The sequence below is a fragment of the Pollicipes pollicipes genome, unplaced genomic scaffold (assembly GCF_011947565.3).
Source record: "Pollicipes pollicipes isolate AB1234 unplaced genomic scaffold, Ppol_2.1 Scaffold_4219;HRSCAF=4965_pilon_pilon_pilon, whole genome shotgun sequence".
Taxonomy (NCBI): domain Eukaryota; kingdom Metazoa; phylum Arthropoda; class Thecostraca; order Pollicipedomorpha; family Pollicipedidae; genus Pollicipes; species Pollicipes pollicipes.
Genome location: NW_023596448.1, coordinates 4,244,656 through 4,271,587, shown reverse-complemented (window position 1 = coordinate 4,271,587; position 26,932 = coordinate 4,244,656). Strand labels below are relative to the sequence as shown.

The 26,932-nt window shown below is 57.9% G+C and overlaps 4 protein-coding genes across 7 annotated transcripts in view; 2 read left to right on the top strand and 2 right to left on the bottom strand.

Annotated features, from left to right (window-relative positions):
• Positions 1-3,613, top strand: part of LOC119095525 (myosin heavy chain, non-muscle-like) — a gene marked incomplete in the record, with an annotated part of 72,904 nt that extends 69,291 nt beyond the window's left edge. The window contains 3 exon segments of the mRNA XM_037218373.1: positions 44-280; positions 1,300-1,347; positions 2,875-3,613. Of these exon segments, the coding sequence (XP_037074268.1) occupies positions 44-280; positions 1,300-1,347; positions 2,875-3,022 (433 nt within the window).
• Positions 3,614-5,927: 2,314 nt separating this feature from the next.
• LOC119095526 (WD repeat-containing protein 13) lies at positions 5,928-15,560 on the bottom strand. Of its 4 annotated transcripts, none has more exons than XM_037218374.1 (11): positions 15,463-15,560; positions 13,591-13,709; positions 12,905-12,960; positions 12,168-12,338; positions 11,602-11,757; positions 10,215-10,365; positions 9,273-9,439; positions 8,790-8,933; positions 8,348-8,526; positions 7,121-7,239; positions 5,928-6,165 (listed from the first exon to the last, which is right to left on the bottom strand). In XM_037218374.1, exons 2-11 carry the CDS (start codon positions 13,664-13,666, stop codon positions 5,984-5,986), a joined length of 1,401 nt encoding a protein of 466 aa, XP_037074269.1. In that variant the 5' UTR covers positions 13,667-13,709; positions 15,463-15,560; the 3' UTR covers positions 5,928-5,983. The 4 variants fall into 4 exon arrangements, with proteins under 4 accessions (XP_037074269.1, XP_037074270.1, XP_037074271.1 ...); XM_037218375.1 differs by having other exon boundaries at positions 15,324-15,554; XM_037218376.1 differs by lacking the exon at positions 15,463-15,560 and adding an exon at positions 13,922-14,060.
• Positions 15,561-15,882: 322 nt separating this feature from the next.
• Positions 15,883-17,989, top strand: Mvd (mevalonate diphosphate decarboxylase). The gene has a single exon (XM_037218888.1). The coding sequence runs from the start codon at positions 16,148-16,150 to the stop codon at positions 17,252-17,254; it is 1,107 nt and encodes a 368-aa protein (XP_037074783.1). The 5' UTR covers positions 15,883-16,147; the 3' UTR covers positions 17,255-17,989.
• A 1,175-nt stretch (positions 17,990-19,164) lies between these two features.
• Positions 19,165-26,613, bottom strand: LOC119095690 (uncharacterized). Its single transcript, XM_037218546.1, has 7 exons — positions 26,371-26,613; positions 24,732-24,959; positions 23,805-24,028; positions 22,500-22,694; positions 20,174-20,678; positions 19,600-19,978; positions 19,165-19,467 (listed from the first exon to the last, which is right to left on the bottom strand). Exons 2-7 carry the CDS (start codon positions 24,950-24,952, stop codon positions 19,165-19,167), a joined length of 1,827 nt encoding a protein of 608 aa, XP_037074441.1. The 5' UTR covers positions 24,953-24,959; positions 26,371-26,613.
• Between the last annotated feature and the right edge of the window lie 319 nt (positions 26,614-26,932).

Below are 26,932 nucleotides of genomic sequence, written 5' to 3'. Positions count from 1 at the left end.
CCGGCTCCCGCCACTAACACTCCCCGCCCCGCCTCGGCTGCAGCATGAAGGAGCTGATTATGCAGCTGGAGGACGAGCGACGCCACGCCGACCAGTACAAGGAGCAGGTGGAGAAGGTCAACTCGCGCGTCAAGGCGCTGAAGCGCCAGCTGGACGAGACCGAGGAGGAGCTGTCGCGCGAGAAGAGCCAGAAGCGCAAGGCGCAGCGCGAGCTGGAAGACATGCTGGAAACGCAGGAGACCACCAACCGCGAGCTCGCCACGCTGCGAAACAAGCTGAGGTGAGCCGCGGCCGCCGCCGCCGCGAGAGTGGGGTCGTGAGAGAGAGGGGCCCGGCGGGCGGCTGACGGAGGCGCCGGTGCGTCAGAGTGAGGGGTTCGGTCGGGGGCTGGGGCTAGGCGTTCATGACAGAGCTATGTCGCTGGGATGTCGGGTGTGTGTTATGTATCACGACACCGGCTGCTATTGGCCGCGCTCCCTGTTGGCGCGTAGACAACACTAAATAGTGAAATGTCCCGCTTTTCCTCGGGACCACGGGATAAGCCAGCAAAGCTAGATGCTCGTCACTTGTACAAATGCTGCCTTACCTTTCCAGTGCGTTGGGTGTGGCATGAATGCTCTTCCTCCTATGTGGCGTAAACACCACTCGTGCGGAGGATATCTTCCTGTGGGTTTATCGCATGCATAGCGGAGCTGGTCGCGGCGTCTGCTGTGAGCGTCGCAGTACGCGCCACTAGACTAGCCCTGGCAGCTATAGGAGCGCTGTCGGCCTGGCCGGCCAGCGCTGTCGGGGGTAGTATAGCTGGCCCCGACCGGCGTGTGGCCCCGTGCTAACGCGTCTCCCGCCGGCCGCCGCGGCAGCCGGGTCCACTGAGTCGGACAGAGCGGCGGCTGTGAACGGTCAGTCGGACGGCAGGCTTCGGCGGCGCGTGCCCCGCTCGGCCAGCTGCCAGGAACGCTTGCCTGTCCACTCGGACGCCTGCTTGGTGGCTGCTCGGGCGCTTGCTGGGTACTGTTGTGGGCGCTTGGCGCTCGTTGGACGCTTGTTTGGTGGCTACTCGGACACTTGCCTGTTGTTGTTGCGGGCGCTTGGCGCTGTCCGTGGTGCGCACAGCCTTCTCGATGCTGGGTTTCGCTGCCGGAGCCGGCTGGCTGGCGTCTGCGCTGGCTCTCATCGCCCGTGGATGAATGAGAGCACGCCAGGCAGAGTGGGGACACGTTTGCCTTCGGTGCAGTCGGGTCTCAGCGTATGGGCGTGTTCCGCGCGGGGCGTGGCGTCTAACCGGGGCTGGTTTTGCAGCATCGCAGAGGCGGAGGCGGTGCTGTTGGAGGTCAAGCAGCAGAAGAGGTTGTAGGCACCTTGTGAACCACGTGTAGAACTAACATCAGGATGGCGTGAACTGAGACCTCACCGGATCGGGCTGTTACTGGAACTAACCGCACGAGTGTCGTAACAATTTGTGCACCTCCAGTGACTATGGGCTGTCATTTTTGTGATCTCATGGCGACCGCCTGCCGGAGTGACGCGTTGTTCTTACACCACCTCCCGCTGTGCTCTGCCGCCACCCTGTCGTGGAGTGGGGGGAGGGGGGGGGGGGGGCATCCTGGTGGTCGTTCAATTTAAGTCCTGAATGAAACCTGAAGGCTCATATGCTTATTGGTCGAAACATCTTGGAAATGTCCCAGTCAGTGCGACACTTGGCCGAAAACCAGCGCCCTGGGGACGTTGGCACCCCTCACCCGTACACAGTCTGGATTATGGCATCAGTGATTGCAGGTCACTTGCTCCTAGGTTTGACTCATCCAGCGAGCATCGTGATAGCGCTAATCAGTTGGTTTGGTCTGTTGCATGTCTCATCTTAGTATGTTGTTGTACGTTTCCTTCGCTCCAAGTGTGCATCGGACGTGTTCAGTGTTTAGACGGACGTGTTTGGACGCGCCCCGTGCCTGACATCGTGGTTTTGCGTGGCCTCGCACTGGTGCGACGCTTCGATGCGTCGCTGGGCATGCGCTGCACGCCTCACCTCGCGCCTCACTTGCGTCGGACTCTATGCTGTTGCTGTGCGGAGATCTGTGACGCATGCTGTGTGTGCTCGCCGCGTGACGAGGTGCCCAGTGTGGACGCGGGCGCTGCCGTCGGCGGAGACTGTCGCCCAGGTCGCCAGCCCGTGCCGCGATGCTGGCACGCCTTGCGTCTGGGGCGACGAGATGCTCTCTGGCGTCTGTGGCAGCTGCTGGGGCGGGGGTGTCCTTTTGTAACTTTCAGTTTATCTGGTTCGCTATCCGTTCAGCCTCTGTCGCCCACTTCTGTGATCCCTTAGTCCGGCGACCTCTCCCATGTGCCGACCATCCTTGGCCGTCCGTTCCGCCGTCCGCCTGCGTTCGTGACCCTCCGGACTCCACTGCGTGCTAGGTTGCCCGCTCCCATGAGTGCCGTCTTCCCGTCCACGTCTTCATCCCTGTCATAGCGACAGTCCTATGCCACGGCCCCTCTGTCTCTCGTCGTCCGCCTCTGTAACCGTCCACAAAATCGTCACTGAACACCGCCACGCGGGGAGAAATTTCGTCTTCCACCGGCGATGCCTCATTGGTGGCCCCGCGCACGCCGTGCAGCGGGCGCGGGCGTTTTCTCCATGCGCGGTTCTTTCGCCTTTCGTGCGGTCTCTTTAGACGTTCTTTCTCCATGGGCATTTACTCTATTTCTTCAGTCAGTTATGTATTCTCGTCTTTTAAAGTACGCAGTTGCAGTGCTCCAGCGGCGGCGCGCCGTTCCCCGTCAATGATCGTGGGCCGGGCGTGCGTGCCTCCTCCCCCCCCCCCCCCCCCCCCCGCTGTCGGCCGGCGCGCCGTCTGACCCGCCTGGCTTCGCCCGCAGACGCGGCGGCGCCGGCCTGGGCGTCTCCTCGTCGCGTCTGCTGAGCGGCATCAAGCGCAGCAGCCTGCAGACGACGGCCAGCGGCGACGACTCGGCCTCCTCGCTGCCCGACGAAAGCGTCGACGGCGACGGCGAGGCCGACGCTTGAGCTGCGCGCGCGCGCGCCCGCAGGAGCGCGCCACATTCCGTCTGGGGTCTGCCGCCGGCCCCGCCCGTGCGAGATGTGATGTGATTGTCTGAACGTGATGGTGATGCCAGTGCGCGCGTGTGAGGGCGCGGCAGGGGCGAGCGTTGCGCCCGCCGCCGCCGCCGCCGCCGCCTGCGAGTATGCATACATATATTTTTCATATAGGCGCGTACTTTTATAAGCAGGCGCGGCTGGCGACGCCGCGAAGGTGGGGCGGCCGGCGGCTTACTGGCAGCGCGCCGGCCGCTGGCCGCGCTCCACTAATCCGCTTCATACGAGGACTGTCCCAGACTAACTTGTGTGTAGAGGCCGGCCGCCGCCTTGTTTGCCATATTGGACGCCAGGGGCGCTGCGGTCGCCCCGTGGCTGGCCGGAGTGCGTTAGTGTAAGGCTGGGCGCGCGCGCTTGAGCGCGCGGCGCCGCCCACTACGAATCGTGCGTTTGTCCGGCCTTCGACATTGTTATTGCTCCTTTCCAAGGCACGCTTTTCGGTGCGTGAGTAATTCGTGTAGAAATTGAATACTTAATAGTTAATAAAGAAAAATCAAGGTGCCTGCTGTGATGAGGTTCGGTGGTTGGTGCGAGCGGAGACGCGCGGTGAAGCATCCAACATCACCTGTCTCACCGGCGGAACAAAGGGGATTTAAAAATGATTTTTGTGTCACGCTAATTGGGGCTTCAGGGTATGCTGGCATTGCATAATTTTGCTTCTCGCAGAGCGTCGCTGTGGCCCAATGCGTCTTTTGGGTCCCGCGCGCATGCGCATTTTCGGTCCCGCGTGGCTGAACGTTCCTGTGTTACACTTCAGTCTGATTTTGGCCTGATTTCGCTTTTCTCAGCTTCCGTTCGGACAGGTGAACCACCCGTGGTCCTGGCCGGCGCGTAACGCGTGCCCGCGGACTTAATGCCGTCGCGTGCGGAACCGCACCCGAGCAGCAGCGCCAGCTGGTCAGAGATGTGGCTTCAGCGGCCAGTCTGGGCCAGCCAGGCGTCTGATAAATGTGGTTTCAGTGGCGTCTCCGGGCCAGCCAGGCGTCTGACAATTGTGATTTCAGTGGCCTCTCCAGGCCAGTCAGGCGTCTGATAAATGTGGTTTCAGTGGCCTGTCCGGGCCAGTCAGACGCCTGATGAGCGTGCGTATTTGCGACCATCAGTATTACCGCCATGCCGCTGAGGGCCGCATCACGGTAATGAAGAAGAACAAGAACATGAACAAGAAGCGTTCATTAAAAGTTGTATCGCAACGCTATAAAGCCATGCATGCAAGCGGCGTGTTGGGGCGTTGCTCTCCCTCAGCTGGTGACGCGTCAGCAGCTTCGCGTCTCCATTCGATGAACCGAGCGAATGTGACATTCTAAAGCTGCAAAACAAAAACTTAAGATCTGGATCGAAACAGTGCCCAGGTCTCGATGTCGGATAGACACGAGAACAACACGCAGTTAGCGGTTTGCCCTCTCAAGGGGGGGGGGGGGGGGCGCTCGCCTTTTATACAGAGGACAGCCCTGGCAGGCGCGTGTGTCTGCGCTTCACGAGAGCAGAAACGCAAACGATGGATTCGCCCGTCCTCTGACATTTTAAAGATTGATCTCAAATATTGGCAACCAATGCAGACCAAGGCACGGAACCGACTACACAGTGTAAGCCAACATACCATTTGCAAATATGGAAACTATCTTGTGCCTTAAAACAACGGGCAGTTTGATCAAAGCGGACAGATGCACGCGGCAAGGGTAGACCAGGGTGCCGTCCCACGCCATTCCGCACGAGGACAGTGAACGTTATCGGTAAGTATTACTATTTACAGAGCTGGCTATCATTAGGTACTTGAGTCTTCTTCCGAAGTCCAGGGTATGAGCGTCCACCCGAATCACTTGCCTTCTTCAAAATGCTGGTCATGGTGAGTGATCACCTACGCCGTTCATTGATTTCATGGGCTAAATAACTGTTTAATCGATACAATTTGATCAAATATCGATTTGGTGGATAAAATTGCCGGACCCAAAGGCAGATGATCTTGTCGTCGCGTCGTTCGAAAAGGTGTGCGCGGAGAAACATCATCGCGCTTCCGCCTGTCTGGCACATCAGGGGAACGTTCCAACACATTGATGAAATTGTCGGCGTCTGTTCCCGGAGCTAACACTAATCTGCCGTCCAGAGGCAAAAAGGCCAACGTCCTATTTTACCCAATGGCGCTTAGGCTCTTTTGCCTTTGAACGGCAATAATGTTTTGTCGTCCTCCACATAATGGACACGCATATCCGTTTTCGCCTCCCCACGCTCCAAGCTGCAAAACCAAGCGCAAAACAAACCCATATGTGCATAAATGTTTGCTATTACATGGGAATGTTTGAAGCACGTAGGTCCATGTACCGCACAACTAAGCGGACCAGCCACTCTCATACGTGACCTTCCACCGCACAGGTCATCCTCACACGGCCGTTCACGCCACCGTCTCAGTCTGGGCGCCGCCAGATGGTCCTCGCAGTTGGAGGCTGGAGCCTCATCACAGAAGCCCACACACCGGAGCGCAAATAATCACACGGGAGCGTCAGATCATCATCACAGTTCAAGTACGGAAAACGGCCACCCTTCGTAAGGGACACTGCAGGACACTACAGCGTGTCCGCACATCGGCCAGATCTAGCGTCTCGCCCGCGGCACGATCACAGCAAAGCCCGCGGCCCACCAAACCTCACAGCGAACATTTCAACGTGACGCAGGTCGAAGCCGCCGCTTGCGCGCGCCGCCGCCGTCACGCCGGGCCGTCCCCGCGTTACCCGGCGGCCGTCACAGCTAGCTGCCGTTTGCTTGCGGCGCCGCCGTCACGCCGGGGCGCCCCGCGTTACCGGGCGGCCAGCACAGCCGCCGTTTCCACGTGGCGCCGCCGTCACGCCGGGCCGTCCCCGCGTTACCCGGCGGCCATCACAGCTGCCGCTTCCACACAATAACGGTGCCCTCGGCGTCGGCCGTGGCCAGCAGCGACTCGTCCCTGTTGAAACAGACGTCGAGGACGGCGGCCGAGTGGCCCTGCAGCCGGTTCACGCACGGCTTGAGATCCCGCTCCACGTCAAACAGGTACACCGTGCAGTCCTCACTGCCCGACACTGCAACAGACGGTACACGGCTTCAGGTACCGCTCCACGTCAAACAGGTACACCATACAGTCCTCACTGCCCGACGCTGCAACAGACAGCACACGGCCAGAGATCCTGCTCCATGTCAGACAGGTACACTGTGCAGTCCTCACTGCCCGACACTGCAACAGACGGTACACGGCTTCAGGTAACGCTCCACGTCAAACAGGTACACCGTGCAGTCCTCACTGCCCGACACTGCAATAGACGGTACACGGCTTAAGATCCCGCTCCATGTCAGGCAGGTACACTGTGCACTTGCAGTGGCCACTGCGCGACACTGCAACACGGCACAGGCAGGCGACTGACAGCTCTCACTACAACCGAGCGTCACGCCACGCAGCGCGCGGCAGCGACTGTGACATTACGGCGCCCATGTCTAGCGCGGCTGCAGTACAGCAGCAGTGCAGCCTACGCACAGTCAGACAGGCTCAGCACAGCTCTACAGCTTCAGTGCACTCGTGCAGTGTCGCCGATGCTACTCGAGAGTGGCGAGCACCGTGAGTACGTCACATCTTACCGTCTGCAGGAACAGACAAACAGCTGTCGACTGCCGCTGAAGCACGATGAGGGCCCAAATCACATGATACATGAAGATGGTAATCTTCCTGTGCTGTAGCAAGGATGAGCTTCAATGCAGAATGGTTACAGCATTCTTGAATCTCTGTGCGCTCTGTGCATTCGCAGTTTGCTCAGCCCGTCGCTGCCTGCCCGCCACTCTCTCGGCTCTCCCCACCCCCGGCAGTCCTCGCACCCGGACCGCCAGCGCAACCCACCCCGGGGACCGACGCACCGGCCGCCACAGGTGTGACGTCACCCCGCTCCGCTCACCGACGCAGGCGCCCTGCCGGAACGACATGATTGGGCAGAAGAAAGGACCGACACATCGGCCGCCACAGATGTGACGTCACCCCGCTCCACTCACCGACGCAGGCGCCCTGCCGGAACGACATGATTGGGCAGAAGGAAGACTTGATGGCATGCGTGCTGTGGCGCACGTTGAAGCGCCGCCTGAGCTGCAGCCCGCCCTCCTGGTCCACCACCCTGCCGGCACCGACGGCCGTCAGCCACGGACGGGCATCGGCGGCTGCAGCAGGGCATGTGTGGGCGCTGCGACGGCATAGGCTGCTGAGAACGCCCGGCCGGGGAGGGGCTGCAGCAGGGTATGTGTGGGCGCTGCGACGGCATAGGCTGCTGAAAACGCCCGGTCAGGGAGGGGCTGCAGCAGGGCATGTGGGGGCGCTGCGACGGCATAGGCTGCTGAGAACGCCCGGCCAGGGAGGGGCTGCAGCAGGGCATGTGGGGGCGCTGCGACGGCATAGGCTGCTGAGAACGCCCGGCCAGGGAGGGGCTGCAGCAGGGCATGTGTGGGCGCTGCGACGGCATAGACTGCTGAGAACGCCCAGTCAGGGAGCGGCTGCAGCAGGGTATGTGGGGAAGCTGCGACGGCATAGGCTGCTGAGAACGCCCGACAGGGAGCGGCTGCAGCAGGGTATGTGTGGGCGCTGCGACGGCATAGGCTGCTGAGAACGCCCGGTCAGGGAGCGGCTGCAGCAGGGTATGTGGGAGCGCTGTGATGGTATAGGCTGCTGAGAACGCCCGGCCAGCGAGCGGCTGCAGCAGGGCATGTGAGAGCGCTGCGACGGCATGGTCTGCCGAGAACGCCCGGTCAGGGAGCGGCTGCAGCAGTGCCGATGGCAGCACTCTCGCGGGTATATTGGACAAACGCGTGAGGATGAAATCGGCGCAGTACCGCCGCCGACCGGCGGCGAAACTCGACACGATCGCTGAGAGGCCTTCGGGAACAGCAGCAGCGACCGAAGGTGCGAGATTAGTGATGCAATCACGGGTCGTTGGAAAATAAGATCTACCGACAGAATATCCCTGGGGAAACCGTATCGATGACAGGGACCACGCAACACAACCCCGACATAATTACAACACCCATGATACTTTTGGAAACCCTGACGGATCAACACATCACGTTTAGGTGCATCCGCCACATGTTGGGTGACAAAACCATCCACACGTGGCCACAACACAATCGCTAAGCCGTCACTCCATCGCTGGCCGTGCACCACCCGCCGGCGCCGCGCGTGACCTGACATCGGCGCCGTGACCTGACCTCGGCACCGTGCTCGGCCCTGCTCACCGGAACAGCATGAGCGAGTTGCAGGCGGCGTTGACGAGCAGAGACATGTCGGCGGCCTCGCGGCTGGCCCACGAGCGGGCGGAGATACAGGTGACGGGCGCGCCGTCCGACACCGTCACGCGCCGGCACTTGACCAGCCGGCCCGAGCCCTGGTCACAGCGGAACGACACCACCATCCCCTGCGGCGTCGGCGGACATTGTGACACCTCACCACCGCTGCAGGAGCCCGCCCACCCGCCAGCGGAGTCGCGTCGCCACACCACGAACCTGACCTCGACGCCGCGCTCGGCCCTGCTCACCGGAACAGCATGAGCGAGTTGCACGTTCCAGTTGTACGTTCCGCCCCGCCCCCGCACCTCCCACCCCTACCGGAGACCGCGGCCTCCTCACCGGCGCCGGGCGCGGCAGCGGCCGCCGCTCGCCGCTCCGCCGGCGGCGTTACCTTCTGACAGCCGGCCCAGATCAGCGGGCCGGTGGGAGGCGCCGCCAGCGCCGTGGCCGACGCCGCCAGCTGGCTGCTGCCGCCGGCCGGGTAGTGGCCCGACGAGACGTTCAACACCTGCACCAGGCCCACCTTGTTCCCCAGCTGGACGGCCGGTCAAGGTCCTGTCACGTCGCCAGAGCACGCGGCGCTGGCCGGGGCGCAGTGCCAACGATAATGGCGTGGCATTGCCATTGCCGCTCCACAGCACGCATGGCCACCACACCGACTAGGACGCGCAGGTCCATAACATGCATCAGCGTTACCTTTTACATTACCATTACCATTACCATTGCAGCACACGTCGATGCAGAAACGGCGCGCGCGTGCAGTACACACAGTTAACGTTGAGCAGCTAAGCAGCGAGCACTAACATAATCGTCCGCGAATCGCACGATTTCAAATATGACCCGCTGCCTCCTCTCGGCGCCCGGGTGAGGATACGATGACGAGGTTGTTGTTGATCGGGTGGAAGACGACGCAGGCGAGCGGCGAGTGGTGCGGGTCGGCCACGGCACGAAGACAGCGGCCGTCGGCGGCGCCCCACAGCCGCGCCGTGGCGTCCAGTGAACACGACACCAGGAAGTCGTTAGAGGTGGACCACTCCAGACCTGCGGCACGAGGGCAGGGATGGCAGGACCGGACCCGACGCACGACACCAGGACGTTGTTAGAGGTGGACCACTCCAGACCTGCGGCACGAGGATGGAGATGGCAGGACCGGACCCGACACACGACACCAAGAAGTCGTTAGAGGTGGACCACTCCAGACCTGCGGCACGAGGGCAGAGATGGCAGGATCGGACCCGACACACGACACCAAGAAGTCGTTAGAAGTGGACCACTCCAGACCTGCGGCACGAGGATGGAGATGGCAGGTCCGGACCCGACGCACGACACCAGGAAGTTGTTAGGGGTGGACCACTGCAGGTGAGCAAAAAGGGTAGTGATGGGCAAGAGCGGACCTCAGACACTAAAAAGTTGTTAGAGGTAGACTACTCTAGACCTGCGGAACGATACCAGAAGCGGCTAGAGGTGGGCAGTATTGGACCAGCTGAACAGTAACAGCAGTACCCGTGGTACCTCTCACTGAAACACAGGCAGTGAGCAGCATAGTTTCTGCACAGCTGGAGAAGGAAACAGATACGCGGGTCCGGGCGTTGCATGCCACTTTAGATCCCATCAAGCCTGTCAGACTTCTGCGTGTGCAGACAAGTCCATGTAAAGCCTGGCAAGACAGCACAAAGCTCGCACCGTGCTGATAGCGAGCACCGCTCTGCAGACCTCGGTGAGAGCGGCGAGGCCGGCTGCCCCGGGAGGTGACCCAGGGCGGCGCCGCCTCGCGCTGGCTCGCGTCAGCACCGCCCCAGTCGTCGGCCCGCCTCACCGGTCACGCCGTCTGTGTGGCCGGTCAGCAGGTGTTTGACCTTGTCCTCGGCGTCCAGGTCACACACGGAGACGCGGCCGTCCAGCGAGCCGAACGCCAGCAGGGACCGCTCGTCGTGCGCGAACCGCACACACGTCACCGCTCGCTGGTGCTGCCGGCAAGCACAGGACGTCACCGCTCGCTGGCGCTGCCGGCAAGCACAGGACGTCACCGCTTGCTGGTGCTGCCGGCAAGCACAGGACGTCACTGCTTGCTGGTGCTACTGGCAAGCACAGGTCGTCACCGCTCGCTGGTGCTGCCGGCAAGCACAGGACGTCACGCTTGCTGGTGCTGCCGGCAGGCACAGGTCGGCTCTGAAGGCCTCGCCGCTCACAGCCACCCCACCGGCCGGCTCTCGCCAGTGCTGCCGGCAAGCACAGGTCTGCTCTGGTGGCCACGCCGTTCCCAGCCGCCCCATCGGCCGGCTCTCGCCGGGAAGGGCGGGATAGTGGCACTGTTACGGGCTCTGCCTCCGATTCTGACATGGAGATGGCGTGTGACTAGTGAAGAACAGACACCGCCGTTTGGGCGAGAGGGTATGTCGCCTATGAGCATGCCAAAAGCCATAAGCCCACTAAGTGTTGCCATTATCCATGTCGCCCCTTTATTTCCTCATCCAGTGAAAACTGGCCGACTTTTGATCTTGTTCGACACATAACCAGCCTAGCACCTCCGTAAACATCAATCACAAAATTGCTTTTTAATTCTAACACACAGTGTTATTGCGGGTACATGTTTCACCATTTGTCTGTGCTGTTTCATTGAGTCCGAGCTTTTTGAACGGATGCTTTTTTCTGGAATCAGAGCCCACACGAAGCAATGGTTTTGACGCAGGCCCTAACCCATACCATGCGCTTGTGCGATTCCAGGTCAACAATATAATTTGGTGGCGAAATTTTGACATGCCGCGATGTTCGGCACGGTCTGTCCTGCCGTCTGACGTCATCTGACCTTTCGCGCGGCCGCTGCCACCGGCTGCAAGCCATCCCAGTGAAGAGAAATAGCGAGCGCCTTAAGCGACTCGAACCCGCCCCGCCACGGGCGGATGGGTAGGGGGCAGCCCCTCTAACCAATCGAGCAATCGAACGACACAGCAATGCAAGGCAATTTGCTGCACATGGTAATCACATAAGCCCACAATCATTTATACCGATCTAACGACACCTTTAATATAGCAGTACGTCCTTACTGTTTACCCCAGCAGATCCATATCCTCCGACAGAAGAGTCAGGGCGAATGTGTCCAAACCCCACACAAGACGCGAAGCCAAAGAACACTAGCGGCGCCACCGACCGCCGGCGCCCCCCCCCCCCCCCCCCCCGTTTGGGGCACCACGGCGTCTCCACACCTGATCAAAGACGTGCAGGAAGCCGGCGAAGGCGTAGTTGTCGTCCAGCGAGCCGCCGCCGACGATCGCCTGCGAGGCAGTGGCGCGGGCGGACGGCACCAAGCCGGCGGCGGGGGAGGTCGCACTGCGGCCCGGCGCCGCGGGTGAGTCCATTCCCTGGGGGAGGCAGGACGGTCCGCGCGATGGAAAGAAGTCTTCCGCACCCGAGCAATCTTGCACAACCTAATGCGTCTGAGGCGACAAGTTCGTTATTCACTATGTATGACAAAGAGTATGACGTGTCTCAAGACGATGCAGCATGCCTGATCAATGCTACCGCACACCATCTGGCCGCACACATCCACTGGGAGAGACCCAGCAGCAGCTGAATGCCTTCCATGCCATGCCAATAACATGTCACCGGAGCTAATAATTTACGTGACAAGCTGTTGCAAACTATCATTAATGGGAAAAACGTGCATATAAACCAGAAATGTAGGCTTCTAAAACACACCTTTCCGTACAAATAAAGGGTGCCCCGACCTGGTGCATTCTCTGCATACCCCCATTTACCCTCCCCCACTCACGCGGCGCGCCAGTTCGACGTCCGAGTGGTGTCGGCTGTGGCTCTGGCGGCTGTGGCTCTGGGTGCTGACGCTGCGCGAGCGCACCGACATCTGGTCGGGCGCCACGCCGTACCGCTGCGTGAGCAGTGCCGCCCGCTGGCGCAGGTACTGGCGCCGCAGCGTCGGCTCCGACTGGCGGTCGGCAGGCCCACATCCGTTACCATGACACTGTTGAGACTTGACGTGCATCATGGCTGCGGGTTATGTGGCGTCGGCGGCTAGGTGTGGGGAAGGTACGTGGCCCAGCCAGGGGGAGTGGGGAGGGGACAGGGTTAAGGAGGGAGGAGACAAGAGGTCAGAAAGGGCTGGGGAAAGGCAATATGTTGTGTGGGGAAGGAGACGGAATGGACGGAAGTGGGTCGGAAGCGGGGGGGGGGGGGGGTAGATAGCGAGACACACACGAGGTCAAGGAGAGGGTATAGCGATTTGCGGAGTGTTTAAATAGGCCATTATACAGAGGAGTGGACGGCCTAGTCCGGCCGAATTCGGTCAAGACCCCAGCTGCCTCACAGTTTGAGCAACAAGGATGGATGAATGTGCAGCACTTGGTTGCTGTGACATCAATATCAGACTAGGTGTGACAATGGTGATCACAAACATGTGGACATGGTGAAATGCAACATGGAGCATGTTTTCAAGACACCTACAGTTATCTTTCATGGATGTAGTTTTCTACAGTCCCTCAGACCTCTACATACCTCCTCTTTCACCCCCTCTCTCAGGAGTTGACTGCGACGACGAATATACAGAGTCCCTGCAAAAGGGGGTTGCTTTACACAAAAAGTTGGAGAGACAAACCTGAAGATCTTCATAAATTTAACTTTTCTCTATTCAAGGTCTTGAGGAACATTTAACAGAACAGGAAACTATGCCATCATGCAATATGTCCTAATTTAAGTTGAAAGCATAATGCACACAAATCAGGCAGTCATGGTATAATGGGCTGTAAAATGAGTTTGTTTAGTTAGTTATTTGCACCAGCAATAATCTGATGGATTATAATTACAACATTGCAATAATGCTTCCTGAGCATGTTGAAAAGTATTTCTGTTTTGACCTATAAACAGCCAACTACATGATTCTGGAACTGTCCAAAATGGAAAGAGGCTCAAGAGACAAAAGGAAGCATAAAAAGCTGGGCTGAAGGATCTTTCTTTGTGACTAAATTATGGACAAGAAGCAATGGTAATAGGGATGACAATGACAAGTATATTAATCAATACTAACTTTGTACTTAAATGCTAAAACAAAAAATTATATAATAACCAAATATATATATATATATATATATATATATATATAAGATATAACATATACAAATAATTGAATCAATGACTTTAAAATTGGCAACCTAAACACTTGGGACAAGCAGAAGTCAACTTACTAAATCCGGGATCACTTGGCACTCTGAGTGCATTGTATCTGGCATCCAGGGCTAGGATCTGCTGCCAGGCTGCCATAACCTTTGGTGTTGCTCAGGTGCAGTTTCAGGCCATCTTATTCCTGATGATACACAACAGAAATATTGTAGAACATGAGTCACTTATGATGCTCACAAGTAATAATGAATGAGACATGAAGTGAAGGCATGCATGGATCATGGAAAACAAGATGAACAGGTATAAACCACAGGCAAATAAATCATGATTGGTTTTAATTATCAAAATAAATAAAGTAAAGTGAAATGAGATATCATGTTTCCTAATGATGCATACCTGTCCATGGTAAATTTGGATCACTCTGTCCTTGCCCTTTTAAAGATAGCAATCTTCAATGCTATAACAATTAAAAAAGAACATCTAATGACCTTAACATTTTAGTCAGCAAAGAAGTGTACATGTAGCACAAATGAAACACATAACATACACAAGCTGTTCAGAAAATCAGGTTTCCAGCCCATGTAACTGGTTACCAAGCGGAACCAGGTCCTTACACTGTAGTACTCAGTTGCAATCGGTGTAGGTGTACTTTCCTACCTAATGTTAGAAAAAATCATTGCACACCATTCGTCGTGTTCAAGGCGGCACATTTCGTAAATCATCTCAAAACAGGTAGAATCATGCTCCTACCTTCGAATTTCAATAACTTCGATGGCGAGCTCCCGAGCGCCGCGCGCACCGCACCGCCTGGACTCCCCAGCGCCGTTTCTGCGTTGCCGTTGCGTAAATACAATATTTCTGCTTACCAAGAACTCTACAAAATGTAGGGGACCAAGGTAAACCATTGTCGTGTTTAAGGCGGAACATATGGTCCCGTTGGCGTCGAGGATCAAATTTCATGGATTCTTGCTACCTTGTCCGGTACATTTTTATGGTTCGCAGTAAATATAGTTTATAGTTATAGTTATGGTTTATAGTATGGTTCGCAGTTGATATGGTTTATATGGTAAATATGGTTATGGTAAATATGGTTTATGTTTAGTAAATATTTTTATGGTTCGCAGTTAGGTTATGGTTGTACTGCCTTAAACATGACGAATGGTTTACTTTGGTCCCGTACATTTTGTACAGTTCTTGGTACGCAGAAATATTGTATTTACTCAACGGCAACGCGGAAACGGCGCTGGGGAGTCCAGGCGGTGCGGTGCGCGCGGCGCTCGGGGCCCGCCATCGAAGTTATTGAAATTTGAAGGTAGGAGCATGATTCTACCTGTTTTGAGATTATTTACGATATGTCATGCCTTAAACACAACAAATGGTGTACAATGATTTTTTCTAATGTTAGGAAAGTACACCCTGACCTTGCAATCTTTGCAACTAGCAAATGCAACCAAATCCAGCCAGTGTACACAATCTGGAAAATGTCTCAATGCATCACTGGCAGAGAAAATGGGTGATGTGACAATTGTGGTTTGAGATGGCTCATTTAAGCATTGTTCTCATGCTAATGAAACACATCCTGCTATTGCATAAGATGCCTACACAAGAAGATGCTGGATTCTGGCCCCACACATAACAAAAGCCAGATGTTGAACCAGGTGTGATCAATGATCCATACAACTGAAATTGATCTCATACCCACAGTGCATGTTTTCCTCCAAATTTTGAACAGCCAATGTTAGTATTTTGTACCAACAGCTGGATGACAAAGATCGGTGCGCCGCGCATACTTCGTTACCTATTCGCGGGGTACGATTCCAGAAACATCCAATACGGAAAATCAGTACGCGGTGAAGATCCGAAACTCCATCCTTGCCCATATTATGCTGATCACAGTAACCTAACATGAATGAACACAGAACAGTAGACAGATTTACCCGTGAATATCTATGGAATGGGCATACATCCTTAGTTCACACCAGCGTAACCCAGCGTATCCGAACAGTATATCCGGGGCACAAATATTGGAAGGCTGTTTGGTTGTTTATGCATAACATTTCCAAGAGTTTTAGCGAAGACAAAACTTCCTAGTGTCTCGGGCACCGAACTTTTTGGAGGAGGGAGCATATCATTTAAAGAAAAATAAAAACATATTTTGAATGTAACTACGACTAAGAACAGCACATAATACATGAAATTAGCCACATATTGATAACAAATTCTTATCGTGTACAACACAAGCAGCTGAAGCTGGCAAAAATTTGTCGTCATTTCCTGCGCTTTTGTTACAAATACTCGATGACATGGCAGTGGGCTCCTAGCACGTTGAGCCCATTGAGCTGGGTGGGTGTGCCTGACGAGGGGCGGGTGTCGTTGGCGAGCGACGGCGGTGACCCCAGTTGAACTGTGCTTTTGTTGCGCCATTTTGGCTCAAGGTCTGACACGGCTCTGCTAGCTTATCTGATTTGGCCGGAAGCAGCCGCCATCGTCATTGGTTGATCAGCGCGGCTGCATTTGTGCGCCCTGTGACTGTGCGGTAAGCAGTCGGTACGGTTGGTGTCGTTCACCATCATTATCATCCACGAGTGTGTGGCCTCCCGCCCAAGCAAATTGTGACAAGGCATGAAGTCGGTAACATGCACGGCCCCAGTGAATATTGCGGTGATCAAGTATTGGGGCAAGGCTGACGAGAAGCTAATTATCCCCCTCAACGACTCACTAAGTGTGACTCTCAACTCAGACGAGCTTCGAGCTAAGACCACCATCACGCTGAGCGAAGACTTCACCAGAGACCAAATCTGGCTCAATGGCAAGGAAGAGTCGATTGACAACCCACGCTTGCAGAGCTGTCTGGCCGAAATCCGCAAGCGCGCGGAAGCCGAGCACAAGTCCCTGCCGAAAGGGTGCGTGCAGATCGTGTCTGAGAACAACTTCCCGACCGCGGCCGGACTGGCCTCGTCAGCCGCCGGCTACGCGTGCCTCGTGTTTGCGCTGTCGAAGTTGTACGCCGTGAGCGGCGACATCAGCGCCGTCGCGCGCCAGGGCTCGGGCTCGGCGTGCCGCAGCGTACTGGGCGGCTTCGTGCGCTGGGTGGCCGGCACCGAGCCGAGTGGCGCCGACTCGCGAGCTGTGCAGGTGGCGCCGGCCGCCCACTGGCCCGACCTGCGCTGCCTCATCCTGGTCGTCAGCCATGACCGCAAGAAGGTGGCCAGCACGTCAGGCATGCAGCGCACGGTGCAGACGTCCGATCTCATGCGCGCGCGACTCGAGCACAGCGTGCCGGCGCGCCTGGCCGCCATCACGGACGCCATCCTACGGCGCGACTTCGCCGCCTTCGCCGAGCTCACCATGCGCGACAGTAACCAGCTGCACGCCGTGTGCCAGGACACGTACCCGCCGGTGCGCTACATGAACGACGTGTCGCACGCGCTGGTCGACACGGTGCACGAGTACAACGCGCGCCGCGGTGGCGTGCGCGCCTGCTACACGTTCGACGCCGGCCCTAACGCGTGCGTTTACCTGCCGGAGGCGGAGGTGGCGCCGTTCCTGGCCGTGGTGGCGGCCGTGTGTCCGCCGCCGGTGCTGGCCGACTGGGTAACCGGCCGGCCGGTGCAGCTGCCGCCGCTGCCCGAGGGCGAAGTGTGGGAGCAGCTCTTCCCCGGCGGCGTGCAGAGCGTCATCCATACGACGGTCGGCGACGGGCCGCGCCTGCTAGAGGCGGCCGAGTGAGGCGCCGACGGCGGTGGAGCAGGCGCCGGCGGCGGCGGAGTGGGGCACCCTCTGCCGCAGTGACCGAGCGGATACCGCAGCGAGGCCGCGAGGGGCACCTGTTGGAGTGGTCGAGGAACCGCGGGATCGGATCCGTTCTGCGATCCCCGCTGCGGGAGTGACCGGGTGACCCGCGGCAGAGCGCAGGCGCAGGCGCTGTCCGCCTTTTCCTCAGGCTCTTGTCTCTCTCTTTCTGGGGCACTCACCTGGAAGAAGGCCACGTGTGCCCCCATCTGATGACGTACATGTCACGTCCGCGTACGGCACGAAAGTCAGGCGTACAAGAGGCGCGCGGCTCGGCGACCCCTCGCCGTCCGGGTGGCGGATGTAGCGTCTGACACGGTAGCTGTGCGCAGTCTTCCGCCTGTCTGGGTTAGCGATTTGACCCTGCTCCGGCGGGCGTCACGCCCAATCCAACATTTATGATGCACACCGCTCTTTGGGCGACACTTAATACTCGGCTCAGTCAAGCTATTTTCTGGTGTTGGTACGCCGGATCGTTGTTATTGTACAAGATTTATCAGGGTAAGTTTGGTGTGGTTTCACCGCCTTTGTGTTCCGTCAAGTCGCTGGACCGTATCTGAAGATATTGCTGAGGAAGTGCGTTGTTGACACATGCGATGGGGCTCTTCCACTGTTTTTTATGCAGCTCGCTATGCACAATCGTCCTCCCAAATACACATGCATTGGCACTGTGCTGATTTTATTTGACCAAGAACAATTATGCTCGTTCCACAAGAACAACGATTTTACAGCCAACAAAATGATGACCTCCGATTTATGTAACAAACGCGCAAGATGGAGATATATTAAATTAACAACAGATGCATCGGCAAACAGCTGCCGCGATTCGAGTCCTGAACGCCGGTAAACAAATAGCGATGGGGCGATACACTCAAAACCATTCCATCGACATCCTCAGTCAAAAGTTGCTCTGATGTAGTTCGTAAGTATACCGGAAGACTGTTACGGTAACCATGTTCAGCGCGCGACAGAGGACTAGACATATGCTGCAGAAAACATCTAAGGCACGTCTGCCGTCACAACCATCGATCAGTAACCGCTAAGCGGGGCGAAATCATCACAGGCGGTTATTCACTCCACACGCTGGCTTAACCTAATGTGAGTCCACATGACGGCCTAGCGTCTTGTGGTCGCTTTGGGTCGATCGCTGAGAAGGTTTCTAAAAAAAACTAACATGCAACAGATGCAACAGTCAGTGAGGTAAAATATGTTCAAACTTGAAAGACGGCACAAACTAGCGATGCCGCTTTGAGTGATCAACAATCCAGGCGGTCGCCTGCGTCCCGCCCAATCGCGTTCCCGCACCCTGACTCGCTACAAGCTTCAAGAGCGGACTCGTGCTACCGAATGACCTCCGCGGCAGCCGCCCACATCACCCGCGGCTCCTGTTCCGAGGCCAATATAGAAGCCCCGGCACAGTCTGCACCAACACAGCTGAGGCGCGGCGCAAGCAAAGTCCCGACCTCATCATCAACACCTGCCGGTGGAGGAAGGTCACGCGCCCAGCGGACGCCCGCTGGGCCTCTGTCCTCAGCGGCCCGGCGGCGCTCCAGCTTGGAGCGAGCCGTCATGCGCCCCGCCCCAGCCTGGAGCTGCGCGCCCTCGCCCCACCCCAGCTGGAACCGCGCGCTCGCCCCGGCCCCCAGCTGGGGGCCGCGCGCTCTCGCCCCCGCCCCAGCTGCGCCGCGCGCATCGCCCCGCCCCAGCTGGAGCCGTGCGCTCGCCCCGCCCCAGCTGGAGCCGCGCGCTTGCCCCGCCCCAGCTGGAGCCGCGCGCTCGCCCCGCCCCAGCTGGAGCCGCGCGCTCGCCCCGCCCCAGCTGGAGCCGCGCGCCCCGGGCCACACAACTCACACACCCGGCGTGACCCACACCAGGTCCACATCGAGGTTGAGCGCGCGCGCCTGGCTGCGCAGCTCGAGGAACCTCTGCCGATCGAGGCCCTGCAGGCTGCTGAGCCGACCCAGCCGCCGCAAGCAACATGTCGGGTCGAACAACAGCGGCAGCACGGCCTCCAGCGTCAGGCCGGATGAAACGTTCACCCAGAACTCCTCGAGGCGCGGCAGCGCGTTCACAGCGAGCAGCTCACGAAAGCCGGCGTCGTCCAGGTGGCGCAGCTCACCATCGAGACGCAGCACGCGCAGCTCGGCCGCCTGCGCCAGCAGGAAGAGCAGGCGGCGGCCGGTCACGAAGCCGCCGAGCCGCAGTTCGCGCAGGCGCGGGTGCCGCCGCCGCAGCCGGCCGAAGTCCAGCTCGTCGTCGCCGCGCTCGGCCGGCAGGCGCACCGAGTAGTCTCCGGTGAAGGCGTACCGCTCGAGACCGGGACACCAGCGCGCCACGGCGTTCTCGAGCGCGGCCGTGGCCGTGTAGTCGTCGCACACGTGCAGCGCCAGCTCCGTCAGCCGACCACCCAGGTGGCGCAGCACCTCCGACACGACCGAGAAGCGCGGCGCGTCGAAACTGTTGATCTCGAGGTGCGTCACGTGCTGGAACTGCGACAGCCCGCCCAGGTCCGGTGTTTGGCCGATGTCCTGGAAGACAAAGTCGAGCCGGAGTCGGCGCACGGCCGGGCACAGGCGCGCCAGCGCCACCTCCTCCGTCTTCGGGTTGAAGAGCCAGAAGTTCTCGATGCCCAGTACGCGCGGCGTTTGTGTGTCGGAGCTGCTGCGCGACAGGGGAAACGGCGACGCCCGGCGGGATGACGAAGAGGCCGAGCTCCGGTCGGTACCGACAGACTGCTCGCGCGGCGGCGCGGCGGCGCCGCCGGCCGGGTCTGACGCCGCGGCTCCGGCGGCGCCCCCGTCACCGCTGACGTCATCCGAGCCGGCCGCGGCGCCTTCTCCGCCCGCCGGCGGCGGCGGATCCGAGCCGCCGGGACCCGGTGCGGACCGCCCCACAGCGCCAGCCGCCCGCCCGTCAGCCGAGGTGTCCTCCCGCGCGGTGACTCCCACACTGGCCTCTCCTAACGCCCCATCAGCAGCCTCCGCCGGCACCGTCTCCGCTGGGTGCCCTGCGCCCGCCTCTGCGGGCCCCTCCGCAGACTCCGCAGCGGCCGCTCCAGCCCCGGCGGGCACCTCCGCAGCCTCCACCAGGGCCGCCTCCTCCGACCTGCCTGTGGCAGCCTCAGCCGCCGGGCCGGCCCCTGGCGGCTGGCGGGCGCGGCGCGCCGGCAGCGCCATCTGGCCGGTGACGCTGGGCAGGCCAGCGCTGAGGGCGCGCCCCTCCGGACTGAGCACGTCCCAGATGTAGGACAGCATCGCCTCGCGCGAGTCGAACAGGAACGGGCCCGAGTTGCAGTTGAACGGGCAGTGCTCGAACGAGGTGAGCAGAGGCAGCGCGTTCAGGATGTCCCAGGAGCCGGAGCCTGCGGCAGGCGACGCCTGCGGTCACCGCCTGCACTGCTGCAGGTCAACAAGCTGCGAGGAGAACTGCGCTGTACTGAGAAGGGGAGGGGGGGGGGGGGACGGCCACGCTGCGCCTGTCATTATGTTGGCTCAGGATATAGAGCTCATATTACGGTGGTCCATATTACGGCCCAAGTATTCAACTATTCATTACCGAGCCTTGTTAGGATGGCGCAGCACGGCTTCTGTATGCTTCTGCATCACGCACCTCGCTGCGAAAAGGTGGAGGTCAGGCCACTGAAGGCGTCTCCGACACATTGCGCAGGTGAACCAGACACCTCTTAGAACCCTACCAATGGGCCTGATCATTGCACTGAAAGCCCGCCTTTCATTGGAGCTCCGAAGGCGGAGGTTCACTGAGCAGCATCCGCGCACCAAGCCACGCGTGTCATCGCTTGGAAATAGGCTGCCTGTGAATCCGCCGATTCTAGATGACGAAATAGATCAATATGACATTTCCGATCGCTCCCATCAAAGCACTGCCAAAATGCAAATATTTTGGGCGGACGTAACTGACGTAACTGAAGCACGCACCTGCGCAGCTCTCCGACCCAATCTCTTCCCGTCAGGCGCGACGGCGCGATTCAGTAAATATCGGCCTCCGAACAGGCCACTTGACTGCCTCCTGGCCGGTTAATTACTGACGCGCCTACACATCACAAACGCACTCACGCTTCTACCAACACGTCTGTCCGCTCCAGTCTCTGTAAACCGCGTCCGCCTAATGCCGCTATGACGCCAGAACGTGGACACGTGGTCTCGGTTGTAAAGCCCAACCTCACTTTGCAACTTTAACAGTTCTCATGCTAGTTGAACGGTGAGTGGAACACCTTGCCGAAATTAAACGCTGCTGGAAAATCACGCCTGCTGGATCGGTCTGTATGCAAATGCCTTGGAGCTTATAAAGTGCAGCTTTTTCAAAAACCCGCCGCTCCTGCGGCTGCAGTCTGCTTGAGGCTGTGACGCAATGTCTGTTCCCGCAGAGGATAGCGACCGGGCTGAGCCGGTCAGGCTAAAAACATCCTCACTGATCAAAGACTCCGTCCGCGCGCGTCCTCGTCCGCACTGACCGGCCCCGTGGCCATGGGACGGCACCAAGTGCTTGTTCGTTGACCCTGGGTTCTGACCCACAGAATACCAAACTTTTCACCAGACCGTGTACAAAGTGACCCGCTGAGAAACGGATGGAGGGACGCAGCTTGGCAAAGTGACCCGCTGGGAAACGGGACGGAGGGACGTAGCCTAGCAAAGTGACCCGCTGAGAAACGGATGGAGGGACGCAGCCTGGCAAAGCGACCCGCTGAGAAACGGATGGAGGGACGCAGCCTGGCAAAGGACGCAGATACCGCAGCAGCGTGCTTCTGTAATGGCCTCTGCGCGATCCTGTCTGGCAGAGCAATATTATTCACTAACAGGAATGACACGATCTGGAGCAAGGAGCAAGAGAGGCGTGGGGGGGGGGGGGGGGGATTAAATACCCACGCGACGAAACGTACTCTGCCTAGCGGCTAATACACATCGTAATACCATTAAAGCAATTTCATTTGGAATGCATTTACTTCCGAAATAACGTGACAAAAAGCTGCAAAAATATGCCCGGAAACTTCAACCCATGCCTTCGAATGCACACTCGATGTACATCAGGCATAATGCAGACCAGGCGAAACACTGAGCAAACACAGTGATTAAAGGCATCCCATGTTCCACTCGACTGGTCAACAAAGATCCTCACTACAAAATCATGTGCTCCCATCGTAACGCCGCACACTCCGTCCACTTGCCTGTGATGGAGGTGCCGCTGATGTTGAGCACGTGCAGCTGCAGACAGCGCACGATCTCGGGCACCTCCGCGTTAGAGATCTTCTCCGAGTCCTTGAGGCTGAGCTCCAGCAGACGGGGACACTTCTCAGCCAGCCCCTGCAGCATGGCCGGCAGGCAGATGTACTCCAGACGAAGCGTGGTCAGGTTTGGTAGGCCTGGCGGCGCGGTGTCAGTGTCAATGTCAGTGTCAGTGTCAGTGCCAGAGCAGTGTTAGAGCGGTGGCACAACGGTAGCAGGTTGCCACTAACCATCGGCCACTCCGGCACCAGCCCTGCCCGTCCAGACAAGGGCCCTGCCCGTCTGGGCATCAACCCTCCCCACCAGACACGACCTTCCCCACCCAGGGGGGGGGGGGGGCTGTGGCCCACCTGTGAGCCTGTCTGGGGGGAAGGGGGTCAGCCTGTCTGGGGAGGGGCTGCGGCCCACCTGACGGCCTTTCCGGGGAGGGGCCGTGGCCTGCCTATTAGCCTGTCCGGGGGAGGGGCTGTGGTCCACCTGATAGCCTGTCTGGGGGAGAAGCTATGGCCCACCTGTAAGCCTGTCCGGGGGAGGGACTGCGGCCCACCTGTGAGCCTGTCCGGGGGAGGGGGTGTGGCCCACCTGTGAGCCTGTCCGGGGGAGGGGCTGCGGCCCACCTGTGAGCCCGTCCGGGGGAGGGGGTGTGGCCCACCTGTCAGCCCGTCCAGGGGGCGGGCTGCGGCCCGCCTGTGAGCCTGTCCGGGGGAGGGGCTGTGGCCCACCTGTAAGCCTGTCTGGGGGAGGAGCTGTGGCCCACCTGTGAGCCTGTCTGGGGGAGGGGCTGTGGCCCACCTGTAAGCCTGTCTGGGGGAGGAGCTGTGGCCCACCTGTGAGCCTGTCTGGGGGAGGAGCTGTGGCCCACCTGTAAGCCTGTCCGGGGGAGGGGCTGTGGCCCACCTGTAAGCCTGTCTGGGGGAGGAGCTGTGGCCCACCTGTAAGCCTGTCTGGGGGAGGAGCTGTGGCCCACCTGTGAGCCTGTCTGGGGGAGGGGCTGTGGCCCACCTGTAAGCCTGTCCGGGGGAGGGGCTGTGGCCCACCTGTAAGCCTGTCTGGGGGAGGAGCTGTGGCCCACCTGTGAGCCTGTCTGGGGGAGGAGCTGTGGCCCACCTGTAAGCCTGTCCGGGGGAGGGGCTGTGGCCCACCTGTAAGCCTGTCTGGGGGAGGGGCTGTGGCCCACCTGTAAGCCTGTCTGGGGGAGGAGCTGTGGCCCACCTGTGAGCCTGTCTGGGGGAGGAGCTGTGGCCCACCTGTCAGTCTGTCCGCCAGCGTGCTCAGCTCGGGAATCTTCCAGAAGTTGAGCCGGCCGATGGCGAGCGCCTCGAGCCGGGGCATGCGGGCCAGACTCTCGAACACGAGCGGCACCGCCAGCCGGTCGCACAGCATGCGGCACTGGTCCAGACTGAGGTGGCGTATGTGCTCCCCCAGCAGCCAGCCGGCCACCTCGGCCATCGCCGGTCGGTGCGGCTTGTGTCTGCCGGACGGCGCCACGGTCACGGTTACCGGCGCTCAGGGTCACGGTTACCAACGCTAAACGTCACGGTTACCGGCGCTCAAGGTCACGGTTACCAACGCTAAACGTCACGGTTATCGGCGCTCAAGGTCACGGTTACCGGCGCCACGGTCATGGTTATCGGCGCTCAAGGTCACGGTTATCAGCGCTCAATATCACAGACGCTTTCGAAGATTGATGGGGAGCACGCGCGAGCGCGGCGACCGGGAAGGAGAGCGAGGGATAGCGGAGGGGCGCGGAGATCCTGGGTAATCATGGGGTTAGGCCGGCTGGGGCAGTACGGGGGCCTTCGCCTTTGTCGGCGAGCAGGAGACAGAAGCCAGCTATGGTCGTTCCGGTCATTGACCGCCCTCCGTTAAGTAGCTGCATCCGAGAAACGAAACCAAGAAATTTCCACTAAAACATGATCATGAGGCGATACTTATCTGATCAAAATACTGCTGACATGACACAACACCGCCAAGTTTTCTGCTCTGAACCAAATAAGCAACAAAAGACCACCACATACACATTTTCCTCGTCCTCGCCATCAAATGCCAGCCATACAACAAACCACAATGCCAGCTCCGAGCCTTTCCTGGCAGCAGACAGCGGGTCCAGCTGTTCACCAGCCTCTGGCCCGGCCTGGGTACGGGACCGCTGCACTGCACAGACCGCCCCTTACTTGGGGTTGTAGAAGTGTTTGTTGACCAGCGCCAGGGTTGCGTGCGCCATCTCCTCGAAGAAGCAGGGCGGCGCGTTCTGCACGAGGTGCGAGCGCGCCTCGGCCGCACCCTGCCGGGCTCGCTCGGCGCTCAGGCCGCTGATGGCCACTTCGGAGAGGTGCAGGCAGAAGCGGCGCAGGCAGAGCTCCTGCAGGCTCGACGCGGCCAGTGTGCCAGGCATCGTGGTGCTGTGCGAGGGGGGCAACCCTGGTTAGCTTGTGTGGTTGTACCGATCAGGGTGTAAGATATAGCTTTAGAGGCAGCCATTCCTTAGCCTAGTGTACCATACCAGTACATGCAATATCACAGACATCCACCTTCACATAAGTCATGTTTGAATCAATGTTTTGGGATATTTAAACAACATAGGAAACAGACAGAATTGCATGGTGTCACAGGTCCTAAAATCCCTTGAGCATAACATCAGGTTTCTGCTTTTGATTTGTATCTAATTCCCCTAATGTGTCTGTATAACCCTAAAGAGCAATGTTTATTGTATCAAAACAAAGACAAGGTACTTAACATTACCAATCTATCCACAGAGCTATGAGGAATTAAAAAATTAAAGCTGACAGTTTCAGTCACATGCATGAAGGCATGATGGGAGACAATGCCATGTTAAAGGGCACATCTGTGAACAAGATTTTGCATCACATTAAGGTGTTATGCCCTGACTTTTTTCCAAAGAATGGTTATGAAAATAACAAGCTGCTCTTACTCTAACTTCAAAAATGATTTGTGATATCCACATTCCACAATGTTGGAAAAAATTGTGTGTTTGTGATTCAGAAGCATTATGTACAAGCCTTAGAATGGGTGCATTGTTTGATCTGACTGGCATGGAAAGGTCAGCTTGTGGCCATGTGGCAACACCATGCAGGGATGAAGTTTAGGTTATGGCACAATTATTCGGTGAATTCGACCAGCATAACCTGGGTTGTGGGTGCAAGTATAAGCAACAAGTTCTGCCAACAAGCATTTGAACATCATTATCCACACACATCAAAATTAGTTTAACAAATGACTGACTACAGTATTTCTCCAGTCTGCTCCAGTATTGCCAGTGCAATGCATGTTTTCAATGTTTTTTATTCAAAATACCTTTTCAAACCAGGTTATCCCTCCAGTACCAGTTCAGCCCTTACAATTAAAGTTTGCCCCCCAATCTCAAGAGACATAGTTCAACCCATGGCATGACATGTTCCTACCAACCATCTGCAAGGAGCTACATGACTTAGTATGCCCCACATCTATTTACCACATAGTTATCCATACATTCTTCTAATCACTGAATGGCATAATTACCTAAATATGTGACAGAAGTCTGATATTGACAAATATTGGAAAATTGAAAGGGAAATGATGACAAAAAAGAAATGAGCACAAGAGAATCTGGCCAAGACAATAGTCTGGACAATTATTCCATCTATGATGCTTCTCATACCTAACCTTGCGAGATTGATCTGAGAGGTCCTGGACAAAGCAAGTCATGAAATACACATCACCAGGTTGTAAACGTGTGGATTGTTGGCAAAACTGTCCAGTCATTGTTGCCATCCCACATGCACGGCATGTTCTACCATTAAGACACCTACCCACCTTGGCTGTTGCGGATTTCAGATCACTTTAAAGTTCAAGAGACCTTCCCATCACGCGCGCGTATCACAGTCCTCAGGCATTTAACTGTTCGCACTGCTCCGGTTTGACACTTAAGGGATGTTTGTCTTTAAAGTTTGCAATTTACACAACTAAGCCCTGCCCACAAGGCAGCGTGTTGCGGGGTGTGCTACGGAAAATTTACTGACCAGCTCCCTGGCCCTCATATTCGACCGCTCCCGGAATTTCCGGGAGCGCAGCGGTGTTCAGTTTTATGCCCATATACGGTCTTGTTTTGGTACCGGTGCACCGTGAATGTCTGAGGCCATCCGTTATTGTACGAATATATGGCGGCCATTTTACTGCCATATTCACGGTATTTTTGTGCCTTCAAAGCACAAAACTCAATTCACGCCGAAAGCCAGGACGTGCGTGTCGGAAGTAATGATCTGAAGCAGCAAGCCTGTAACAACACGGGCATATTCATTACCCTCTTCTCATGCCTAGCTAGCCATGCTGTCCGATACCAATAAGCGAGCATCCGATGCGTAATGCCCAATATGAG